General features: G+C 46.7%; 1 protein-coding gene across 3 annotated transcripts; it reads left to right on the top strand.

Annotated features, from left to right (window-relative positions):
• The first annotated feature begins 1,912 nt into the window (after window positions 1-1,912).
• Window positions 1,913-21,965, top strand: SLC25A44 (solute carrier family 25 member 44). 3 transcript variants are annotated; one of them, XM_043535396.1, is made up of 6 exons: window positions 1,975-2,051; window positions 7,379-7,561; window positions 8,719-8,838; window positions 11,529-12,156; window positions 14,676-14,803; window positions 17,074-21,965. In XM_043535396.1, exons 4-6 carry the CDS (start codon window positions 11,535-11,537, stop codon window positions 17,263-17,265), a joined length of 942 nt encoding a protein of 313 aa, XP_043391331.1. In that variant the 5' UTR covers window positions 1,975-2,051; window positions 7,379-7,561; window positions 8,719-8,838; window positions 11,529-11,534; the 3' UTR covers window positions 17,266-21,965. The 3 variants fall into 3 exon arrangements, 2 of the variants coding, with proteins under 2 accessions (XP_037738581.1, XP_043391331.1); XM_037882653.2 differs by lacking the exon at window positions 7,379-7,561 and having other exon boundaries at window positions 1,913-2,051; XR_005222960.2 differs by lacking the exon at window positions 1,975-2,051 and having other exon boundaries at window positions 7,243-7,561; window positions 14,681-14,803; window positions 17,074-17,207.
• The last annotated feature ends 1,907 nt before the right edge of the window (window positions 21,966-23,872 follow it).

Consider the following 23,872-nt stretch of genomic DNA (forward strand, 5'->3'; position numbering starts at 1 on the left):
ACAAAAAGGGGGGTTACAGATTGGCTTTATGTCTTATTCCGACAATTGTTATTAAGACCACAATCGTTAATGCCTAGCAAAGTTATGAATTTAAGCTCCCAGGTTTGTCTTTTGAAGGTGTTGTGCAGGCTTCCTTTGCGGCTGAGGACTGAGAGGTCTGATATGAAGTGAACATTTTGTGAAAAGTGTTCACCTCTGGGTGATATGGTGTTTTTGTCCTTTATCATTTTTCTGTGTGAGTTCATTTGAGAGTGTAGTGATTGTCTAGTTTCACCGACACAGTTGTTATTGGGGCTGTTAGTGCACTGGATGAGTACAGCACATGTTGTGATAGGCAGGTAGGTGTAGGACCCCTGGATCTTGAAAGGTGTGCTCTGGGCATTATAAATCTTTGCAGCCGTGGCGATATGTCTGGAGGTTTTGCATGTTGTTACAGCAGGGTCTGGTACTGCCAACTTTTATTTTTCTGGGTGGGTGCTCCACCCCCCACTCTGCCCCAAGGCCCCGCCCCCATTCTGCCCCTTGCCCCAAGGCCCCACCCTTGTTCTGCCTCTTCCCGCCCCCTCTCCGAGCCACTCCGCCTCTTCTGGCTCCCACTCCACCCCCTCCTCCCGGCGCCTCCTGCCCACGTGAACAGCTGATTGGCAGGTGGCCGCTGAGCGGACACTATTCTTTTCCCTGGTTGCTCCAGCACCCATGGAGTCGGCACCTATGCCAGTGACCACCCCAAACCCACCAAAAAAAATATTATCTACTGCTGGGCCCTCCGCTACCATAGAATAGGCTCCCAGGAGAAAGGCCAGGGTACGCACCTCAACACGCTTAATATCACCTTCGCCAACCAAGGACATTCCACAAGAGAAGTCGATCACAGCATGGAACGGGCTGGCCACTGGGCCGGTATTAAACCGGACCGCTCTGCTTTTCAAGGGTTTGTCCCCCATCCGGTACACAAGCAAAACCAGGAATGGTTTTGTCCGGTATTGGGTGCGGGGTGGGGGGTGAGATGATGTTTTTAAGAGCACGCCACTCTGCTCCTGCCAGCATGAGCTCACACGCAATGTAACACTGACGGAAGTGAAAAATGGCACACGCACACACCCGGGCGGCAACGTTCCCTCTAATTTTTGACAGGCCCTGCGCACAAAAAACTTCTTCTGTGCAAATGTTTGTGCGCGTGGTGTTTTGCCGTGTGCATGGGGTTTAGGATCCGTGTGCATGCCCACATGCACACAGCTTAGAGGGAACAGTGCCCTGCGGTGTGATCTTCCAGGCACCATGCACCCCAGGCTGCACCCGCGGGGGTGGGGAAGTGAGCTCTTAAAAATGCCCCCCTCCCCCGCAGCATGCTCTTAAAAAAGGCATCCCTTGTCAGCATGACGTTGCAGACATGTGCCCCAGGTCAGGCTGGCGAGGGTGGGGTCACGGCAGCAGGAGCCGACCCACGCCATTCCCAGAACATCCGGGAATGGGTGGGTGACCCCCCCCCACCCCCAAACACCTCGAGAGAACCTGTTTCGATGCCAATTACATACTCCATGGGGAACCACACCTTGAAAAATTCCTGGCTGACCCCCCTTTTCTAATCTTCGAAGAGCCCCCCGCAACCTGGCCAAGCCCCCCAGATCAGGACCCACCAACTCAAAGGGGCACCACCCCCTCCCCCTCTCTGCTCTGCAGCCCACGTGCCTGCTGCACGCTGCAAGCCTCAGAACCCAAGCTGGCGGGAGGGGGGGGAAAGCTGTGAGCGCGCATGCTCATTGCACGACTAAGCCTTGCGGGCGGCCATGTTTGACTGGGGCAGAGGAGGGCGGACGCCATCTTTGTTAAGGCCAAGAATCACGGGAGGGAACTGGGCCGGGCGAGGCTTCTGCCCGCACCTAAGATGGCGGGGCAGGGCGGGCTGGTCATTGGCCGAGGGGACGGCTACGCGAGCCGCGCCTCCCTCCGCTGACTTCCGGCCGGGGGGTGGGGCGGGTGCCGGCTGCTGCTGGCCCAGGTCTCGGGGGCGCCATGGGGGCGGAGCAGGGGCCTGGGGGCGCCCGCCCGAGGTGAGTGAGAGGCGGCCGCGCAGGGGGCGGGGCTTAGCTGGGGGGGTCCCAAGGGGGCTCTGCGACAGCGCTCACCTGGGGTGGGGGCGGCAGCTGGGGGCCCCAGGGGGAGGCAATTGGGGGGCTCGGGAGACAGTTGGGGGGCCAGGGTGCGACATATGAGGGGCCAGGCAGGGGCAATGTGGGTTTTGGGACAGGGCCCACCTTGGGGGGCAGGGAGGGGCAGTTGGGGGCAGGGTGAGAGAGTTGAGGAGCTGGGGGGGGCAGTGGGAGTCTCTGGGACAGGGCCCACTTTGGGGGGGCAGGGTGGGACAGGGGAGGGGCAGTTGGGGGGGCAGGGGAGGGACAGTTGGGATAATTGAGGGCCTGGAGAGGCAGTTGAGGAGCTGGGGGGGGCAGTGGGAGGCTCTGGGACGGGCCCACTTTGGGGGGGCAGGGTGGGACAGGGGAGGGGCAGTTGGGGGGGCAGGGGAGGGACAGTTGGGATAATTGAGGGCCTGGAGAGGCAGTTGGGGGCAAGATGAGAGAGTTGAGGAGCTGGGGGGGGCAGTGGGAGGCTCTGGGACAGGCCCACTTTGGGGGGGCAGGGTGGGACAGGGGAGGGGCAGTTGGGGGGGCAGGGGAGGGACAGTTGGGATAATTGAGGACCTGGAGAGGCAGTTGGGGGCAGGATGAGACAGTTGAGGAGCTGGGGGGGCGGGCAGTGGGAGGCTCTGGGACAGTCCCCTCCTTGGGGGGGACAGTTGGGTGGGAACAAGGGGGGACAGAGGCTGGGCAGGGGCAGTTGGGGGATGTTGAGCTGGGGGAGGGTCCAGGGAAAAGGGCATTTGAGGAGATGCGTCTGGGGAAGATATCGGGGGCATTTTGAAGGAAGGATGGAGTGGGGCCTTGTGGGAGGGCAACTAGTGAGAATGCTGGAGGGGAACAGGCCGGGGACACCTTGAAGGGAGGATGGGGCAGGACACAACTTGGGGGAGGTCATGGGGAGAGGGACAGATGGGGTGGCAAGGCCTGGGGCGGGGGGTCTGGGGTGAGCTTGGGGTGCTAGGGAAGGGCAGCTGGGGTTAAAGCTGCAGGCCAGGCAGTGATGTGAAATGATGGTGGAGTAAAAAAGGGGTGCTGTTTCAGAAGCTGGGACTAGAAGGATCCTGTTCTCCCCTCAAGTCCCTTCTGCCAAAACTTTCAAATGTCTACTGACTTCTGCATGTGTCCTTTTTGGGTGCCCCAAATTAAATACCTATAGCCTTGTGTTCAATAAAAATTGTGCAGCACCTGCCCTCCACTGCAAGGAGTAGCCCTTACCAGTGACCCTCAGCTGATCTGCACACTCCATAAAACAAGGGAGAGTTCACCATCTGTACAGTAGATCAGAAGAGCAGCTTTGGATCTTTCCAGAAAGCCAGTAGGTCACCCCAATCAGCTCTCAATTTGAGTTGTGGGTGCTTGCCTCTTCTGAAAACCAGCCATGGATTGTCCACATTTGGGTGCCCAAAAATTGAGGCAACTGAAATCAGTGTATGTGTTTGAAAGTATTGGCCTTAACCTCTCCATGACTCAGTTTCACTCTGTGTAAAATGAGCATGATGCATAGAGGCACTGTGAGGCCTTATGTTTGTAAAAGATGTATTTTTTTATCCTAGGATAAAAATGGTATAAAAGTGTGAAGTATTTATTAAAAATTAGTTATGCTGAGCCACCTAACCAGCCCAGTTCCCTCTGGCCTAGTACAGAGACAAGAATTAAAACTAGGAGACCCTCAGTGGCCTGGCTTTCAGGAATGTTTGACCTCCTGTGTTTAGAGAGAGTCCAGAGGCAACATAGATCTTGGGGTGGCAGTTTCTCAGCCTACTTCTGGATGACTCCCAGGACTTCAGGCCAAGGCATTAGTATGCTGACTGGGAGATATTCTGGTTTGGAGCAAACAAAGGCCCTGTCTTCATTGGTCAAAGAATCACGTTTAAATACAGGTTTCAGAGTAGCAGCTGTGTTAGTCTGTATTCGCAAAAAGAAAAGGAGTACTTGTGGCACCTTAGAGACTAACCAGTTTATTTGAGCATAAGCTTTCGTGAGCTACAGCTCACTTCATCGGATGCATAAAGTGGCTTTATGCATCCGATGAAGTGAGCTGTAGCTCACGAAAGCTTATGCTCAAATAAACTGGTTAGTCTCTAAGATGCCACAAGTCCTTCTGTTCTTTTTGCGAATACAGACTAAAAGCCACTTTATGCATCCGATGAAGTGAGCTGTAGCTCACGAAAGCTTATGCTCAGATAAATTGGTTAGTCTCTAAGGTGCCACAAGTACTCCTTTTCTTTTTGTTTAAATACAGTTACAGCAAAAAGTTTATAACACAGATCAGCCGGCCTGTGTTAAAGAGGTACAAATTGTGTTGATCAGTTTGTGTTTGAGACTAGGTTGGGCTCTAGTTCCAATCATTGCTTGGCCTCCTTTGACACAGGCTACATTCCTAGTGATGCCAGGCACTCCTCTCCCCCACTCATCTCCTTTAGAGATTAATCCACTGCCGTAGCCCTGCTTCCATCACTTGCAAACGATGGGATTAAAGCAACATTGTCTGTCAGATTTAGATTTCAAATGAAGGTGGTTATTAACAAGACATAGAGGAAAGTACAGTCTCTCCCCCAGGGAGCTGATGGTCTCAGTAACAAAATCAACACAGTATAGAACCTAAAACCAATGCAAACGTTTCTTTGGACTTGTAAAACTCCTGTGGGTGGAGGGAAGGCATTACAAGCCAAGCATTGCAGCTCTTGCAACAGCTTGAGAGCCAAACAAATGAAACTAACTAGATCCAAGAGTGAAAGTGACCAGTGTGTCATTGTTCACGATGAGCATGCTCTGAGAAGTAAACTAGACCTCACCTAGTTCCATGGATTTAATAATCAATGGTGATACTAATAACACAGGTAAAGTCAATATGATTTTTGACCTCGCTGTGTTACTTCTAAACCCGTCATTGAGCAGCGGAGCAGACTGGGTTGAAGGCCTGGACTATATGTGAAAGTTCCACCAGTGTAACTGTGTTGGTTAAGGGGTGTGATTTTTATGTTGAAATAGGTCTACTGGTATAAGCCTAGTGTGGGCAAAGTTATTCTGGTACAAAGGTGCCTTATAGTGATTTAGCCTATTCCCCTTCTTGTATGGGAATAGCTGTACCAGTTTAATCACTTTTATATTGATTATATAGACATATATCCAGACACTACAGTGGGTTTTACTGCTTTAGCTATACTGGTGTAGTTACAGTGGTACAACTTGTATGTGTAGACAAGCCTTTAGCTTTCTTATATTCCATTTGTCTCTTTCAGTTGGCGGTAGCAGTGAGTCATGGTTTTATTTTTGTACCAGGTAAAATAGGATACTTTTTTTTTTTTTTTTCATTCGGATTGTTGTTTTGTAAATACCATCTGGTATTTTCAACCTCACCCTCCGGTCTGAGCATCATTAGAAGTTGTGATGAAGCCTATAACAATGTTTGCTGAAGTTCTTTAAACATTTTGTTGGCTGATAGTAAGCAAACATTTTTTTTAAAATGTAAAGGACTTTGAAGGGATTTCATCACCTTAAAATCCTCTTTCCTTCCAAGGGAATAAGAAAATATGTAAATTGTTTTATCATGCAAATTTCTCTCATAGTCTTGGTTATTTGACCGTTATTGATAGAACCTGAAATTTGCGGCCTTATTCTTATTTACACTAAGGCTTCTTTTTATCACTGCAAAATGGCTTTAAAGTAGACATGAATTACTTACACCTTACAGCTCCCTTTCACTGCCAGAGCTGTGTAAAGAGGCCTTAGTGTACCTGAGAATCAAGCCCTTCACAATAACTTAACACTGTCAATTACACCAATATTCCATCTGACCGTTTTGGTTTCCTAGTAGGTTGCAAACATAGGGTCCCTGCAGTCAGTGGCATTATCACAGCTGTCTTGATCTGTATGATTAGGGGTTGTCTACACAGGGAAGTTGACCAGAAAGCTATTGCTTTCAAAGTGGATTAAACAAAACTAAGAAAAGGCACTCTTCTATAATAAGTGTGTCCACACAGGGAGCTGTTGCTCTTTAAATTCTGCCTTCATCTGAGATAACTTTCAAGTGTAGACAAGCCCTTTGAAGCAAGCTGTACAAGTTGTGTCTAAAGCTGAATGGCTCTGACCTTTGTATTACATAACCAGGATGTTCTCTGACCGATATGACTGTTCTACACTGAACCCAGGGAGAAGTCTTTGATCTGGAATGGGAAATGTTCGGTTTAACAATAATCTGGTTCCAGTTGGATATTATATCTTTATTTTGGCTTTTTTTTTTTGTAATGTTAGTGACAAACACTGTCTGGTGGGAGTTCCCAGATTTAGATCTGTGAAGTCTATGGTGGGTTGGGGCAAACTTTGCCAGAGGAGGAAACTATACTGTATGCTTGGTCAATACTGGCAAAATTGGCCTTCTGTTGGCCCAGCCTGAGTGGTTAGAGCACAGGCATTAGAGGCAGATGTGGGGAGTTGTTCACGAAGCAGCGACTTTGTTCCTCGCTCTGCCACTGATTAAGTATGGGACCTTGGAGCAAATCCCCTCACCTGTGTACTTTTGATTCCATGTCTGTATAATGGAGCTAACGCTACTTGTCTATACCTGGGTGTGTGAAGAATTCTGTCTGAGATCCTGAGATGATAGGTCCGGTGCTATAGAAATCCAGGTTACGCTCATGGGTTTTTTCCCCTGTAGAATTTATGAATGTATCCAAACACACTTTTCATGGGTCAGGCCTACCATCAGCCACCTCTTCAGCGTGAAAGAGGAGCATCCTCAACTTCGGAGAGCTCTCTTGCAAGCCACTGCTATACGGCTAACCTTAGTATGATGCTTTAGAGCCTGTAGATAGAAGGGCATGGGGGATACCATAGCAGAGGTAAAAAGAAAAGCAGTACTAGTGGCACCTTAGAGACTAACCAATTTATTTGAGCATAAGCTTTCGTGAGCTACAGCTCACTTCATTGGATGCATTCAGTATTTTCCACCGAATGCATCCGATGAAGTGAGCTGTAGCTCATGAAAGTTTATGCTCAAATAAATTGGCTAGTCTCTAAGGTGCCACAAGTACTCCTTTTCTTTTTGCAAATACAGACTAACACGGCTGCTACTGTGAAACATAGCAGAGGTAGTGTCACGTGAGGGGTGAGTTGCCATGGCTCTCTGTGTCAAGTCTCTCATTTATACGCATTTCGGGAGCGCTTGTCACTGAGGGCTGCTGCCTGGGCATTGTACCTTTCCACCTCTTCAGCACTGATGTGAAGGGGGTTGTTTTCAGTTTACAGGAACTGCATGAGAATCAAATACCGTCTGTTTCTGCTGATAGTCGGAAACTGAATAAGGGAACCAGCAGGAAGCTCCACTTGCTGCCTTCCATGGCTTTACTTGAGATAGTAAACAGACCTTCTAGTGAGAAATGCGGGGGACCAATTGGCCGCTCTTCTGATCTCTTATACAGATCGTGAGTTTTCCTTTGGTTTATGGAACGCCCAGATCAGTTCAGTGTCGCTGGTGTGGAGGGGTGGGCACTGTATCATCCCTGTTCCTAGCATCTCCACAGGAAATGGAAGCCTATAGCCCGTGTTTTTGAATGATCCCAAGTGCATAAAGGCTCGAATCCTTTCCTGTAATAAATTCCCCGCTTGCGCTCACGCCCAGTACTGCCTCAGGTATGGGAGGGCAAAGAGTTTATCGTCTGGGGAGGCTGCTGACAGTGGAGTGGTTCCCAACCACCAAGACTTGTGCTCTAGCATTCCCCTCTTAGCTCAGCAAAGTGCCACTGGGCTTTGTCCTGGGGCGTCCCTGCTGCCTTCCTCCTGTTCCTTTGTGCGTACCCTGACTCTCCAAGGAGCTAGGCCTGCTCCAAACAATCAGCTCAAGCTTCGCGGCAGGTGAGCGCACAACAGTTCGATGGGAGTTGGGACGAACAGCTCAGAATATTATCCCAGAGAAACACATCCCCACAAAGGTTGGCACTCGTTGGCTTATGGCATGGCGGGCAATTCAGCAGAGATCAGATGGTGGGTTGTTAGGTGAGGAGAGAGACCTGTGTTAAATAGGGTTGGCTGGGTTGAAGGGAAAACTGAATTGTGAGTAACTTCTTACTGTGTCCTGCTGCTGGAGATCACGGTGTTCTGTGGCATGAATGTCCATATGGCCCCAAGGAGTCATTGTGTTGTACTGAAACTCGGCTCTGATCCCTGACTCTGAGAGTGCAGCCGTAGCTGGAGGCATAACGGGTATTTCAGGATTATTGCACCAGAGAAGATTATCTAGTAACGAAAGTGATTATGGCTAAAATGAGCGAAGTTCATCAAAGTACAACCTGCATCTCCTTGGCTGTGGTGGGCTCCTTGAACCATGATCTTTGCTAACTTTCTTTTCAGGCTCTTTGTCTTCACCTTAGAGGCACTGCATAATTCTGTGCTTGTTTACATCTGTGCTCTCACTTCCTCCTTCCTTTAATCCTTATTCTTAACTTTACCCCTTGACTTGCATTTCCAATCAGTGAGGGGGAGGGAAAAATGAGAGGAGCATGGAAAAACACAGCTGTGATTCATGCGATGAATCTAAGATCTTGTTCAGAGATTTCAAAACATATCACCCTTTACTTTGTAGACAGCCTAGGACCTGAAGGGTGGGATCCTGAAGGCCAGCAGCACCAGTGAACTCAGAATGACAGGGAAGAAGCTGCCCTGGTTGCCAAAAAATTTTCCTGCTCTGCATGCTCAATAAGAGGTAATATTTAATTCTTCATCCATAGATCTCAAAGCATCTCACAAAGGTCAGTAAGCATTATTTTACAGAGGGGGAAACTGAGGCACAGAGGAGTGTGGTGACATACTTAAGATTTCAGTATGTCATAGCAGAGCTGGAATAGAATCTGGGTTTCCTCCCAGCTGGTGCCCTATCAGTTGGATCATGGCCATGCCACTCCAAAGGAAACTAAAGTCAAGATAGCATGAAGTGAGGGGTTCTCGCTATGAGTAGGTTCTCCCTTATTCTGGAGAGCAGGGTGGATTTTAATCATAATTTAAATCAACAACTAGGAAACCTTGGGGGAGGGATAGCTCAGTGGTTTGAGCATTGGCCTGCTAAACCCAGGGTTGTGAGTTCAATCCTTTTAGGCCATTTAGGGGTCTGGGGCAAAAATTGGGGATTGGTCCTGCTTCAAGCAGGGGGTTGGACTAGGTGACCTCCTGAGGTCCCTTCCAACCCTAACCTTCTATGATTCTATGATCCTAACTTAAGTCATGTTTTCCATTTATATTTTCCTAAATAAAGATTGATTCTCATTGGTTGGTAATCATTAAAACATACTGATTTGCATTTAAACATGGCCTTTGCACTTTATGTGGTGCTGCTTTTTGCTAATCAGAAGGATATATCATATCTATGCACAATTATTTAAGCAGTTCTATAGCTTAACGTACCCTTGTTGAAATTCTTAATTTTTACATTTTTATTACGTTAGAAAATGGTGAATGATGCATTTCTTGCTAGATTAATTTTTTTACTTACGATATGAGTCAAGCTCTTTTTGGAAATTCAGCATTTAAACTTTTTATGAAATCAAGCTACCCTAAATGCACTGGATACATAAGGAAAAAAAGTTTATAAAAAATGTATTGCCTTTGAAATTAATTGAGGGCTTGTTTACGCTACAGGGTTTGGTCAACGTAGGGCAGCGTCCGTTGATCTAACTCTGTGTAGCATCATAGACGTTATAATGTTGGTCCTGCTGTTGTAAGTCGCCCGCTACACCAACCTAATAACTCCACCTCCGTGAGAGGCGTAATGCTTAGGTCGAGGTAGTTAGGTTGATGCAGTGTGTGTGTAGACACTGTGTTGCTTGCCCAGCTCAAGCTGTCAAAGACAGCAACAGGTGATATAAGCGCAGGGCTGACATGCTAGAGCCTCTCCGCCCCATGTGGGGCTGGCAGGTGCAGTGGCTGGTCTCCGAGCTGTCAGTGCCCCATGCTGTCAGTTACATCAGTAGAAGCGCTCCTGGTGAGGATGTGCACCACCAACAGAGGGGGCGTAGTGTGGACATGAAAGACTGCAGTAATTTCTGCGGTGGCTGTACACGACCCTAATTTAGGTCAACTTAATTTTGTAGTGTAGACTTGCCCTGATTTATTAAACAAAGGAAGTATTAGCTGTAGTTAATGGATTGAACTGATAATTTCTGGTCATTGTCCTTCAAGGTTTTAGTACTAGTAGATTTTGGCCTCTCACACCTAGTTTTTATTCATAGATTGGAAGAGGAGACTCCTGGTTGGTTTCTTAACTTTGAGCTAGTCACTGAACTGAACTAAAAAGAAAAGGAGTACTTGTGGCACCTTAGAGACTATGCATCCGATGAAGTGAGCTGTAGCTCACGAAAGCTCATGCTCAAATAAACTGGTTAGTCTCTAAGGTGCCACAAGTACTCCTTTTCTTTTTACGAATACAGACTAACACGGCTGTTACTCTGAAACCTGAACTGAACTAGTTGAGTAAACTGAAGTGAAGACAATATTTTCTCTGTATCTTCTGAATATATCAAAAACTGGTTTGGCACTTCATACACTGGTTCCAGGTGCTTAGCCATGGAACTTGCACCAGTTCAGTGGCTTGATTTTCTTTAAAACTTGTCAGCAAATCTGTACTACTTAATATTTTTTATATTTAGGTGTTGTTTTAATAGATTACAATGAATTTAGGTCTTACTGTAGGTTATTATTTCAAATTTAATTTTAAATAGGTTTATTTTTTAAAAACCTGTATTTAATTTAAATTAAAAAAAATGTTTTAAATACATTTTTATCCACCCTACTGGAGACCTAGCATGATGTGGGCAGCTGATCCACTTTCTGCTGGTAGTGTGTTAGAGTGATTAATCTCAGAAAATGGGGGAAATCAATTCGGTACCTCTTAACTTGGTTCAGGGATAACTGCTGGTAGACTCAGCAACACCACTGTGGGGCCTCATGGCAAATCCTGTTGAGTGACCACCTCAGCCTAGACATGTCTATGCTCAAGAGGCTTGAATAAACCAGGTGTGTCCTCATGTACAAAGTCCCTATAGCCACTTTCTGGTTGTGTGTTCATCTGTTAATGGCAAAATCTCTCCTTCTCATTGACTGCTAGCCAACTGTGGGATCCTCAAATTTATCCATCACTACCCCCCAGGCAATCAGAGCTTGGGTGCTGGGTGCCCAAGAGGCTAGGCCACTTGTTTCACTCAGGCCCCACAAACATCATTGTTTATAATAATGGCTGGTTCTTAAGTGGACTTAGTCCAGCCCTTGGCTAGCTGGAAGGTCACTGCAGGGCTGAGCCCAACGGAGAAAGGAGGATTAATCCAAAAAGTCCCTTACTCCCCTCCACCTTCCAAAGGATTAGACTATCTGATGATCACTAATTTTAATTTCCCTGCGTTCCAGGGAATTATGGAGGACAAACGCAACATCCCAATCATCGAGTGGGAGCATCTGGACAAGAAGAAGTTCTATGTGTTTGGTGTCTGCATGACCATGATGATCCGGGTGAGCGTTTACCCCTTCACGCTCATCCGAACACGGCTGCAGGTCCAGAAGGGCAAGAGCCTCTACAACGGGACCTTTGATGCCTTTGTGAAGATATTGCGGGCGGAAGGGGCAGCTGGGCTGTACCGGGGCTTCTTGGTCAACACCTTCACCCTAATTTCAGGCCAGTGCTACGTGACCACCTACGAGCTCACCCGCAAGTACGTATCCAAGTACAACAACAGCAACGTGGTCAAGTCGCTGGTGGCCGGCGGTTCAGCCTCTCTGGTGGCACAGAGCATCACGGTGCCCATAGATGTCGTTTCCCAACACCTCATGATGCAGCGTGAGGGTGAGAGCATGGGCAGGTTCAAAGTGCGGTACCAAGACTGCAAACGTAATGTGGTCTTCGGCCAGACCAAGGACATCCTTGTACAGATCTTCAATGCCGACGGACTGAGAGGCTTCTACAGGGGCTACGTGGCCTCTCTGCTCACCTATATTCCCAACAGTGCCGTATGGTGGCCTTTCTACCACTTCTATGCAGGTAGGTGAAATACGGAGGCTTCCGCAATGACTTGGCATGGGCAGCTACTGGGCACTTTGGGGTCTGAGTGCTGAAATGTGAATGCTGCCTGATTTTCAGTAATCCCTTTTTTTTTCGACATTACTCCTTGGGGCATTCTGCCCCAAAACATTAAATTCTGCACACAGTATTTTAAAATTCTGCAAAATTCCGCAAATTTTATTTGTCAAAATAACACTACATAATCACATCAGTTTCCATTATTTTGGTAATTTATTTCAAAATACCGGTCTGCAAGTATGTCTGTAACAGAGCAGACAGACATACAAAAATTCCCTCAGGAATAGAGTTAAAGAAACCCCTATGACAACCCAGTTCCTGTTTCTCTGTCCCCTTACTCTCCCCTCACTCCCCCCCCCCCCCCAGCCCAGCCAGGGGGCCAGACAACCACAACCTCTCCCTAGCTGTGGGGCCCCCCATGCCAATACACCCGAACCCCCTCCCCCACATAACCCAGCCATGGGATGCCCCTAGCCCAGATACCTGCAATCACTCCCCCTCCACAGCTCAGCCACGGGACCCCTGAGCCCAGCTACAGGACCCTCCCCCCCCCATTGCACAGATACCTACACTCCCAGAGCCCAGCCACAGGGCCCTCTCTTGCCCAGATACCGCCCCCCTCCAGAGCTCAACCATGGCCCCCCCAGCCTAGACACCTGCTCCTCTCTTCCCCCGGAGTCCAGGGACTGAGAAGGAAAGCCTGATGCTTGGTCCCAGGCTTGCATGGAGTTTCCTGCGCGCCGCCCACTCCTTCCTTCAGGGCATGCTGGGAACTGCAGCTGCTAGGAACCTTCTAGCTCCCTCTCCCTCCCCCGAGCAGTGTCTTCTCTCTGTGAGCTGGGGTCTGCTGGGCCCAGTGCTGGCTATCAGGACTGCAGCCCATTTCTGTGGGAGAAAGGAAATTCTGCGAGCACAACATTAAGTTCTGCATTGCACAGTGGTGCAGAATTCCCCCAGGAGTATTACATGTAATTATGAAATTACTAATTCAGGATTCAATCTACTAATTTTGCAAGCTAATTTTGTAAGCATGCACACACGTTAAAAAAGTGCGTCTCTCTCACTGCTACTGAGGTCCGACGAACACAGGAAATAGTGTCGCGGCCGCTGGCGTTATTCTCCACCGCCCCACGGCACCTGTGCACTGCACAGTGAGACTCTGAAAGGAGGCAAGCTGCAGCAATTGTTTGAGGTGATGGATTCACCACCTAACCCACGGGATGCGTTGCAGTCTAACTGCCCAGAATGGACCCTGCTGGCCTATATTAATGTGCACTCGATAGCTAGCGCGCACCAGCAGGGACTGCATGGGGCGGTTAGAGCGCAACGTGCAGCCGGTGGCTTGGGCGGGGAATCCAACGCCCCAAGCCCTACAATGCCCTATCAGACCCTCCCTACACGGCCTTCTGGGGAGGAGAAGTCGGAGGGGCAGGAGGAGGCAGTGGCAGCGGAGGAGAGGGAACGCAACAGAGAAGGGAGAAGAGAAGGATCATCCTGGGATAGATGTCCAGGCCCAGGACTGGCCACGGTAATTAAGGGCCCTAGGCAGCATAGGAGGGCAGCTTTCCTAGGGTCAGTCCACCCCTTCTTCTTGTTTGGGGATTGTTTTTACATAAATATTCCTAAATGTCTCAGAGCAAGGCTGTTATCTCTGTAAATGAGATCAGAGTCCCAGCCATAGTGATTCGCACTCATGCACTTGAACTGACTAGGGGCTGGAAAGGCGTTTTCCCCACAAGGCACAAAGGCAGAGAGCGGGTCAGGGGAGGCATGACTGTCCCCTGGAGCACTGAGCAGCCATCATCTCTTGGATCAGGTGGCTTGTATCCCATTTGATCACATTCTTTAATCAGTGGAGAGCGAAGCATTGATAGACCTCAGCTCTGGCAAGAGAGTGCCTGTCTGAGAGCAGGGGACTGGACTTGATGACCTTGAGAGGTCTTTTCCAGCCCTATATTGCTATGATAAACAACCTCTTTCCTGAAGAAACGGCCATTAAATTGCTCTGTGTGTGTGTGTGTGTGTGTGTAAGTGTTTAAAAACTACACATGATGTTACTTAATATACTAACATGTAAAAGCAGAATGAAGAAAGCGATGGCCCCCACAGTGTGGTAAGCTCTTTAGAGAACACATTGTTCTCTGCTTGGAGGGATGTAGCAAGAAGCAGTGTTACAATTCACTAGGTACTACCCTTCTGGAGACTTAAATAGCCTATGGAGGAGTCAGTTTAATACGAATCTTTGCAGACAATATGCAGTGTCTTTATATTAGAGCAAACAAGCTAGTCCTAGAAACATAATGAGGCATGTGAGCAGTGCATATGTATGTAACAAGTTTTCCCATCTGTAAAACACGGATCCTACTCCGTGAAGTTGGTATGGGTGAATGCTGGAAGTTCTGGCTGGAAGGAGGCACAGAACAGCTGAGTATATACATATATACACGTGTCTGTAACTTTACTCTCCCTCCCGTTCCCAGAACAGCTCTCTCGCCTGACGCCTAAAGACTGTCCACACCTCCTCCTCCAAGCTATATCAGGGCCACTAGCAGCTGCAACGGCTTCCACTCTGACCAACCCCATGGATGTCATCAGGGCTCGCGTGCAGGTAAGAGCTCGTCCTAAAGGTAGCGTGGTCTAGAGGCTAGAGGGCAGGACTGGGAGTCACAAAGCACAAGTACTATCCCAGCTCTGCCACTGATCTGTGCAGCTGTGAGCAAGTCACTTTGTCTCTTTTCTCAGTGGCTTCTAGCATTTATTTCTAGGTGCTCCGATGGATTGTTAAAAACTCTCCGTGGCTGTAAAATGGGGAGATTACCCCTTCGTTTTTCTCCTGATCTAGTGTCATTAAAGGCTTGTCCAGAGTGGGGTCAGAACCTTGCTAGCTAAAGCCATGTTGTGAGACTGTTGTTGGTCACAGGGTTCCCGGATTGGTATGAACAGAGAAATGGTCCTGTGTAAATTTCATGTAATCTTGCTATGGACGGACTTCTAGGGGAATCTGTAGCACTGTTCTCACGGGAAAGATCCCTATCTACAATGGTCACGGAATTCATTCTAGTACCCTGGTACAGTTTAAATTCAGTTGTACCAGCCTGCTTCTCCAGTGTATTTTATTTGGTTTATTTCCTGACCTGATGAGCACAAAAATACCCCCCTGATTTCAATCCCTTGCTGCTCCTATGAAACTCTGTTCTTGTTGGTCAAAGCTCATATTATTTTTCCTTTGCACTTCTCCTGATCTTCCATCTCCGCGCTCCAGACTGTAACAGCGTCGCCATGTAAAGACAGGTTTCAGAGTAACAGCCGTGTTAGTCTGTATTCGCAAAAAGAAAAGTACTTGTGGCACCTTAGAGACTAACCAATTTATTTGAGCATAAGCTTTCGTGAGCTACAGCTCACTTCATCGGATGCATACTGTGGAAAATACAGAAGATGTTTGTTTTTATACACACAAATCATGAAAAAATGGGTGTTTATCACTACAGAAGGTTTTCTCTCCCCCCACCCCACTCTCCTGCTGGTAATAGCTTATGTAAAGTGATCACTCTCCTTACAATGTGTATGATAATCAAGGTGGGCCATTTCCAGCACAAAAACCTGGAAATGGCCCACCTTGATTATCATACACATTGTAAGGAGAGTGATCACTTTACATAAGCTATTACCAGCAGGAGAGTGGGGTGGGGGGAGAGAAAACCTTTTGTAGTGGTAAACACCCATTTTTTCATGGTTTGTGTGTATAAAAACAAACATCTGTATTTTCCACAGTATGCATCCGATGAAGTGAGCTGTAGCTCACGAAAGCTTATGCTCAAATAAATTGGCATGTAAAGAGCGGCTGTGAGGTAGTGAGCAGGAGCCAGCCAGAATAACCTAGAACTTACACCTACATGGCACACTTTCATCCCCAAATGATATACATGTCGCACTGCTGAAAGGCAGCCAGCTCTGGAGATGTGGGCAGCACCCAGCAGGAAGTGAAATTCTGTCCCGAGACAAACTCCAGGCTTGTGGGGTCTCTAATGTAAACACATAGGGTGATGGAGAAAACATAAAATAATGCAAGTGCTTAAATTCCACTATGGGCAGGTTGTTGCATCATTGCGTTGTCACAGGGTGGGCTGGTCCTTTAAGGGCATTGGGTTTAGCTGCACATGTGACGAATCAGCTGCCTCGCAAGTGGCTAGATGAAAATTCAAGCAGCTCAGTTAGTTGGGAGAGCTGCAGAGAGGCTCCTGCAGGAAACCCTGGGCTAGGGAAAGGACCTGGAAGGCGGCTTGCCAAACTAGCTAGGTACAAGACATGACTCAGGATCCCACTGTATAGGTAGCAGAAGAAGCCCTCTGAGGCATAGGTGTTAGAAGGGTTCATGTGGCAATACCTGGTTTACCTGTGTGGTGATGAACTGTGTTTGGATAAATGGATTATTTGGAAAAGGGAACGAAATACTGACACTGGTGGGAGCTTCATTGACACGCTGGCCAAGGAGCTGGCCTCTAGCTTACACGGGAGTGGGGAAACTGAGGCAGGGTCCGACCGCAGGTTTGCGAAGTCCCAGTTACAGTCTTCTTTGGGGTTTCTTGCATCTTTCTTTGGAGTAGCTGGTTCTGGCCACTGTCCGAGCAAGGGCACCAGACTAGAGGGACCTTGAGTCTGATCTGGTGCTCTAGTTTCTATGGTTCCCCTTCACATTAAAAACCAGAAGGCAATTCAATGGTATGCCCCTTGAAGGAGCTCAACGGAGTGCAATATCTTCCAGTCTTATTGCAGAACAACCCCTTATGCAACCACAGATGCAGTTGTTTTATCTGCCACTGCCCGAGCTGCCTCTCTGAGCAATCGCCTCTCCTAACGGTTTCACTCTTGGCTTTGCAGGTGGAAGGCAAGAGTTCCATCATTCTCACTTTCAAGCAGCTAATGGCAGAGGAAGGCCCATGGGGCCTCACTAAAGGCCTCTCCGCCCGCATCATATCCGCCACCCCTTCCACCATCGTCATAGTGGTGGGGTACGAAACGCTGAAGAAGTTGAGCCTCCGCCCAGAGCTTGTGGACTCTAGACATTGGTAGCAAACACTGAGTGAGAGAGCGTCTTATAAACCCTATGGATTGAGACAGTGCTTAAAAGCTCAGCGAAAGAGAGAGAGCTGGGCTACTCCTTGGTCTCCTGCAATTACAGGATTGTGTCGTTTCACAGCGGAGGACAGAATCGAGAGCAGCTGCAGTCACCTCCTCAGGTCTGTTGCAACACAACATTCTACTGCTATCCGGTTGGAAAAACAAACAAACGTATGGCAAAGCTTTTGACTGACAGTTCATTCAAGGACAACCAGGTGTGTGAGTGAAACCCAACAATTTCCTGATCTCTCTTAAATGAAAGACTATCGGGTTAAGCAAAAAAAAAAAAAAAAAAATTATTCTTGAAATGAATTGTAATCTTTTAATTTTGCCAAATTTCCATATGGGGGGAAATGTACAAACTCTAGCAGGGCCTCCTGGTGGAAAGTCTGCTAATTGCAGGGGTATTGTGGGAGGTGGAAAAATATATAATATATATGTATATAGTAAAACTTTTCTCAAACATCCTTTTTTTATTTTTAAAAAATGAGGGAAGAGAGTAACAAATACCTGGATCAGTTTTTAAGACCTTGCTTACCACTTTCTGAATAGATCTGTACATAATTTTTGTATATTCTTGGAAACTATTTCACTTCCTTGCACATCTTCCAAGTGTCAGAGCTGGTGTTCTGATGCTCAGGAGAGTTAAATAACATTTGAGCTGTTTGTTTCTTTAGGCTAATGGCAATTATGGCTCCTAATCCAGGTTTTAATCATCTTTTTTTTTTTTTTTTAATTGTGTTTTTTTTTTATTTCAGGGTTGGGTAGGGAGGGGAAGACATTTATTGAGGGACTGACTGGTTAACTCTTTGCCCTTGGCAAATGTGAGTGTAAACATTCTACATCCAGTGGAAATGTCTGCTGCTCCCCACCCTTAATTTCTATAGGCACAAACAAATCCAGAGAGTGATGGAAATGCTCAACTGCCTTGTCTTTAGGTGCAAATTGAACTGGATGTGACTAAGGAGTAGAAGCTGAATTTGCTTTAATTGACATAGGATGCAAGAAGGAAAATCGCTTCTGCCTTTCCATCCATACCTGATAGGTGTGCATGTATCAGATACTGAGTATCATTACTACAGAACAGATCAAAATCCTGTGCCTGGGGGAGAGGAAGGGGGTTTTCACCAACTTTTGCTGTAGAGAAAAGCTTATTCCAAACTATGGCTTGTCTCTTACCAAACTAAGGCTCCGAATCAAGTTGTGCAGGATGAGCCTGTACTCAGTGGGTCCGATTCTATTCTTAGTCACATTACTCCAGACTTGCATCCTGTGATGGAGAGCAGAATCTGGCTCCCAGGTCTTGCTTTTCCTAGCTAGTTATAGAGGTTGTGGGGGCTCAGTAAGATCGAGTAGATAACCCACTACTTCCAAATAACTGATTCATATAGCTCAGACTGATACTTGGCTGCCTGTTTTCATCCATCTGACTACCTTAATGATGATTTTTTGGTGCCAACCCTGTTGCACTGCAGCTGTCCATCTCTTGTTCAGCTGTCCATCTGTCTTCTAGCCCTCAGTAGAGCATGGGCTTCCCCTGAGCCCCAGATGTGCACAGACTTAAGGAGCTCCTGGTTTACTCTGCAGATAGAGTGAGCACAGTCAGCCCTGGGGCACAGAATAAAGGCTCAAAGTTCAGACTGCCTGTGTGACATTGGGCACTGTGCTCCAGTTCCCCTTCTATTACACGGAGAAAATAGTACTCTTCACATGGGATGTTACGAGGATAACCATGAGGTGCTAACACACCATGGTGATGGGTACCATATCAGGAACTAGACAGAGGCAAGAAGGCCAGCTGGTACATCCAGCATCTTACCCTGACTTTGCTCTCCTCTGAGCTATGTACATGAATGCTCGGTGTATAGAACTCCCTTCTTCAATACACTATAGTCCATAATACGATACTAAACCCTATTCCCTTAAAAAGAAAGATGGGGCAAGAGGAGAATATCAACATTAAGAATCGAACCACGTGAACTTGCAGGGGGGAAAATGTGGGTCTTAAACCAGTAAATACGGAGAAAATTTTGTTCAAATTACCTGGGATAATGAGTTTCCCTGTCCCTGGGCATGCTGTAGGAGGAACACACTGCTTTGTGTGTGTGTGATATATAATGTACATATGAAACATCAGTGATATGCAGGTGAGGTGTCAAATATAGCAAAGGGTTATAGTCCTACTGTGGACTTCAACGCTGTAAGTAAACTGAAATTGTATCCCATGATAAATTAGTCCTCTTTCATTTGAAAACAGAAGGTTTTCTTAACTCAGGCAGGTAACTTATGATTTCTAGTGGGTAACGATTTCAAATACTCTGGAGTCATGTTGCTTTTTTTTAACTACCATTGTTTTATTAACTGAATTGAGTGACCTGGAATACATCCCCTCATGCAGAGCAGACACTGTGCTATAGCTGCCAGACACTGATCCTGAATGGGTTGAAAAGCACTGACCAAATGGCCAGAATCTCCTCTCTGAAGTCCATACAGGTGGCTGTCACTGAAGTCTGTGGATCTGAGGACAGAATTTGGCCATAAAGGACTAAATGTATCACAGTACAGTTTTTAAAAAATAAAACAGTTGAGTCTTCAAACCGTGCACAGAGGCAGGTAATGCCACTGAGTGCTTCTGCAATTGAAGAGAGCTGCGTTCGTCAAATGACCCATTTCACACTTGAGCCAGTATGACAAACCAACTCAAAGCAGCATAGCCAGCAAACAGCTCTCTGATTTTTTTTATTTTTTTTGTTCTTGTTGAAAGATATTTGTGTTTTCGTAATAGCAGCTTCTGCAGGGAAGGTTATAATCCTGTCTTCTGAGACCTGACGGTTCAATTTGGAATGTTCGCTTGCATAGTATCCATGCCTTGATCTGTAGAAGGAAATGGGACACTGGTTGTATGAGGATTCTTTTTTTAAAAAAAAACATGAGTATCTGACCATTTTTAACAAGTGAGAGGGTAGGGTTTTTGGGGGGGGGGAGGTGTGTGCACTATCTTAATGAGCTTATGTATCTCAGGAGCACTGTCAAATTTAAGAAACCTTAGAGATGCCTTCAATTTGAAACCTCGTCAGTTTTAAAAGAATTGAAAGTAGGCTATGGCTACACTACAAGGCTTTTAGTGACATGGCTATGCCCGAGAGCTGTGCCACTGAAAGGCATGCCGTGTAGCTGCTGTTTGGCGGCAGGGGAGAGCTCTCCTGCCGACAAAGTGGTGTTCACACCGGCGCTTTTCATCGGTAAAACTTCTGTCGTTCGGCAGGGTGGGTTTTTTTAACACACCTGAACGACAGAAGTTTTGCAGACAAAGTGCCAGTGTAGACAAACCCTCGGGTTCTACATTTGCCTGTGGGGTCCCTGTCCCAATTTTTGTGATTTCACAACACATTTCTATTTTTAAAAAACGTTGCTTTCACAGAGCAACAGGAGAGATTAGCACTAACCGAGAAAGTGATGGTCTTTTGAACAGTGAAAATGAGTATATGCAAAGTGTCAAATTTAAATATCGTGCAAGGTTAAACATTCTGGGAAACCATAGCCTGAGGCATGTGTAGTACTTGAAACTGCAATCCCTTCTGAAATTGACTAGATAGCAAGTTAAGTGTCCCTTCATACTGATGTGCAGCTCAGCTAGTCTGGATTTAACTTTTACAAGCGGTGCAGTTTTGTCCTGCAGAAGAATGCAGGCAATCTGTTTTCTTTCTGTTTTTCTGCAGTAACCTGGCATCTCCAGCCATCTGTTTTGTGCCCAGTTTGGATTATTCCTCTTCCTCACATAGTTCAGATTTAATTGATCACTTTCATTAAACCATCCAGCCTCAGTATATCCAATCAGTTCTTAAGATCTGAATCAGGCAGAGGTTTCCACTGGGGATGTCGCAACAGAATGATAGTATATTATACTAATCAGCCTGTAGTGGCTAAAACACGTATCTTTTCTGGCAGATAAAGCATTTCAAACCCTTTGTGGTTATATGCATTTAGATTGTTTGTTTTTTCTGCTCAAGGGCATTTATCAGCTGTGGCGTGACTATGTTAATCTCTGCTGTGACAAGTTGTGGTAATACAGTATTTCCATTGAATTTTGCTCATCTGTTACCATATTATCAATTTATTCTTGACATCCCCACCCCCAGCCTTTCTGATGTACTCTTGGTTTTTATGTACAGTAGATGATCATCCTATCAGTAAACTGATGAGTGGGTATAATTGTTTCCTGATGAAATCCATGCATTTGTCTTTATCCCAAGTGCAAACCCCTCTAGATAACGGAGTATTCTGAAGTTTTGCCACTCTCAGGCCCAATCTTAATTGTTGTTATATATGGTGGTGTGATCTGAACTTTCCCATACCTACATGCCAGGCTGCAAGAAGAAATCTGGGAATGGAACACTGTAGGGCTTCCATGGTATTAGAGGAACTGTTGTGCGGGAATAAAGTGGTGTCCTAACGCAATACAATCTTCGAATGAGTTTGGAAGCCACGATGTTGGAATCTGACTGCCTACATCTGTCACAGTGGGAGTACAGAATGATACGACTCAGTGCCTGTTCTAAAATATGATGCTGGGTGAATGTATTGTGTATGTTTAACAGGTTTCACTGTTGCACTGTAATATGTCTTTGTGTAATTAAAGTTTTTATTATTTATTTGATCATCTCATTATGCGTCTATCTTGGTTTGATACCTTACAAACATTGCAAAACATAAATTAACTTGATTTTTTTCTACCCTCTGAAACCGTAGTCTGTTTTGTGTAACAGCTTATTAACTGCAGCCCCAATACATTTCTACCTACAACATCTAAGGTGGGATAAGTCAGATGACATTGACGTATAAGTCATTTATAAATGAGATGCAGCCTGATTCTCCTTAATTTACACCAGTGTGAAACTGTTAATTCCATTTACTTCAAAGGTGTTATGCTTGACTGACACCCATGTAAATGGGTGCAGGCTTAGGGTGTCTGTTAAACACTTATTTCAGTAGCACCTAAAGCCCTCAACCAGATAGAACCCCATTGTGCTTGGCCCTGTACAAACCATATTATAAATGACAGGTTCCTGGCCCAAAGAGCTCCCAATAGATGTGGAGGCCTCCTAAGCGATGGTGTCATACTAATAATACAGGAAGGCTGCTCTTGATGATGGGAAATGCAAAGGAGAAGGCTCTTGTGCCTCTCAAGGTGAGCTCTTGTGAAGTCAATACGAGACACACTTCCATTCATACTTTCATGTAACGGGATTTGTAATTGTATTTCCCCTACACCTACTATCCAGCCATGTGTTTCTCTCCCAGGGGAGTGCAGAAAAGGATTAATGTATTGCAGAGTGCTTTACAAATGTGAAGCGAATCACCCAGTATGTCCTTGAGATGGGTATTATCCTTATAGCACAGAGAAGTGAAAGTGGCACATAGCACTGAAATGAATTTCCAACCCCCTGTGTTCAAAGCTCTTGAGCCAGGCCCCTACCCACTGATTACTTTTAAACACATGAGACTTTTACAAAAAACAAAACAAACAAACCCCAAAGCTGTCAATGTAGTAGTTAGTTACAGCCCTAGTCACAGAGTGGAACCCCATGATGATAAGGGCTGTGGAGATGCAGAACACAAAGATTCCTGCCAGATCTGCTTTGGGTTTCAAGATGGGGAAACAAACCATAAGGATTGAGATCCCCAATTACTGATTGGAGTAACCCTGAATATGGACACTGGACTCTAACCTATGAACTATTTCTAAAAGGACTTTTGGCAACTACAGGCTCATCTCTGCTATGTATCTGAACCTCAAGAATTGAATTCAAGTCTGTATGACAAAGTTCCTGCTCTACCTTGGTGGGTCTTGCGCTTATTGGCGGATTTGCTCGTCTTGGAGCTTCACAGCAGTCCTCACCTTGGCCGTTTTTCTGAACCCACAGTCCAGGTCGACGACTCCTGTGTCTAACCAGGAGTTGGGAGGATTTGGGGGGAACCCAGGCCTGCCCTCTACTCTGGGTTCCAGCCCAGGGCCCTGTGGAATGCAGCTGTCTAGAGTGCCTCCTGGAACAGCTGTGCGACAGCTACAACTCCCTGGGCTACTTCCCCATGGCCTCCTCCCAACACCTTCTTTATCCTCACCACAGGACCTTCCTCCTGGTGTCTGATAATGCTTGTACACCTCAGTCCTTCAACAGTGGACGTTCTCACACTCAGCTCGTCACACGCACCACAAACTGAAGTGAGCTCCTTTTTAAACCCAGGTGCCCTGATTAGCCTGCCTTAATTGATTCTAGCAGCTTTTTGATTAGAACACCTGCAGCCAATCAGCCTGTCTGTCTTGTCTCCAGAAGGTTCCTGATTGTTCTGAAACCTTCCTGTTACCTTACACAGGGAAAAGGAATCTACTTAGCCTGGGGCTAATATATCTGCCTTCTATTACTCTCCTATATTGGACCACACTCCTGTCCCTGTTGTTCATTAGTTGTCCCCTGTAATTATTTGGTTTTCCAGGTCTTGTGGACCCCTCTCTTAGGCTGCGGGGGGGATCCCAATAAGATTACTCTCCTATAGCCAC

This window comes from Chelonia mydas, chromosome 24 (assembly GCF_015237465.2).
Source record: "Chelonia mydas isolate rCheMyd1 chromosome 24, rCheMyd1.pri.v2, whole genome shotgun sequence".
NCBI classification, from domain to species: domain Eukaryota; kingdom Metazoa; phylum Chordata; order Testudines; family Cheloniidae; genus Chelonia; species Chelonia mydas.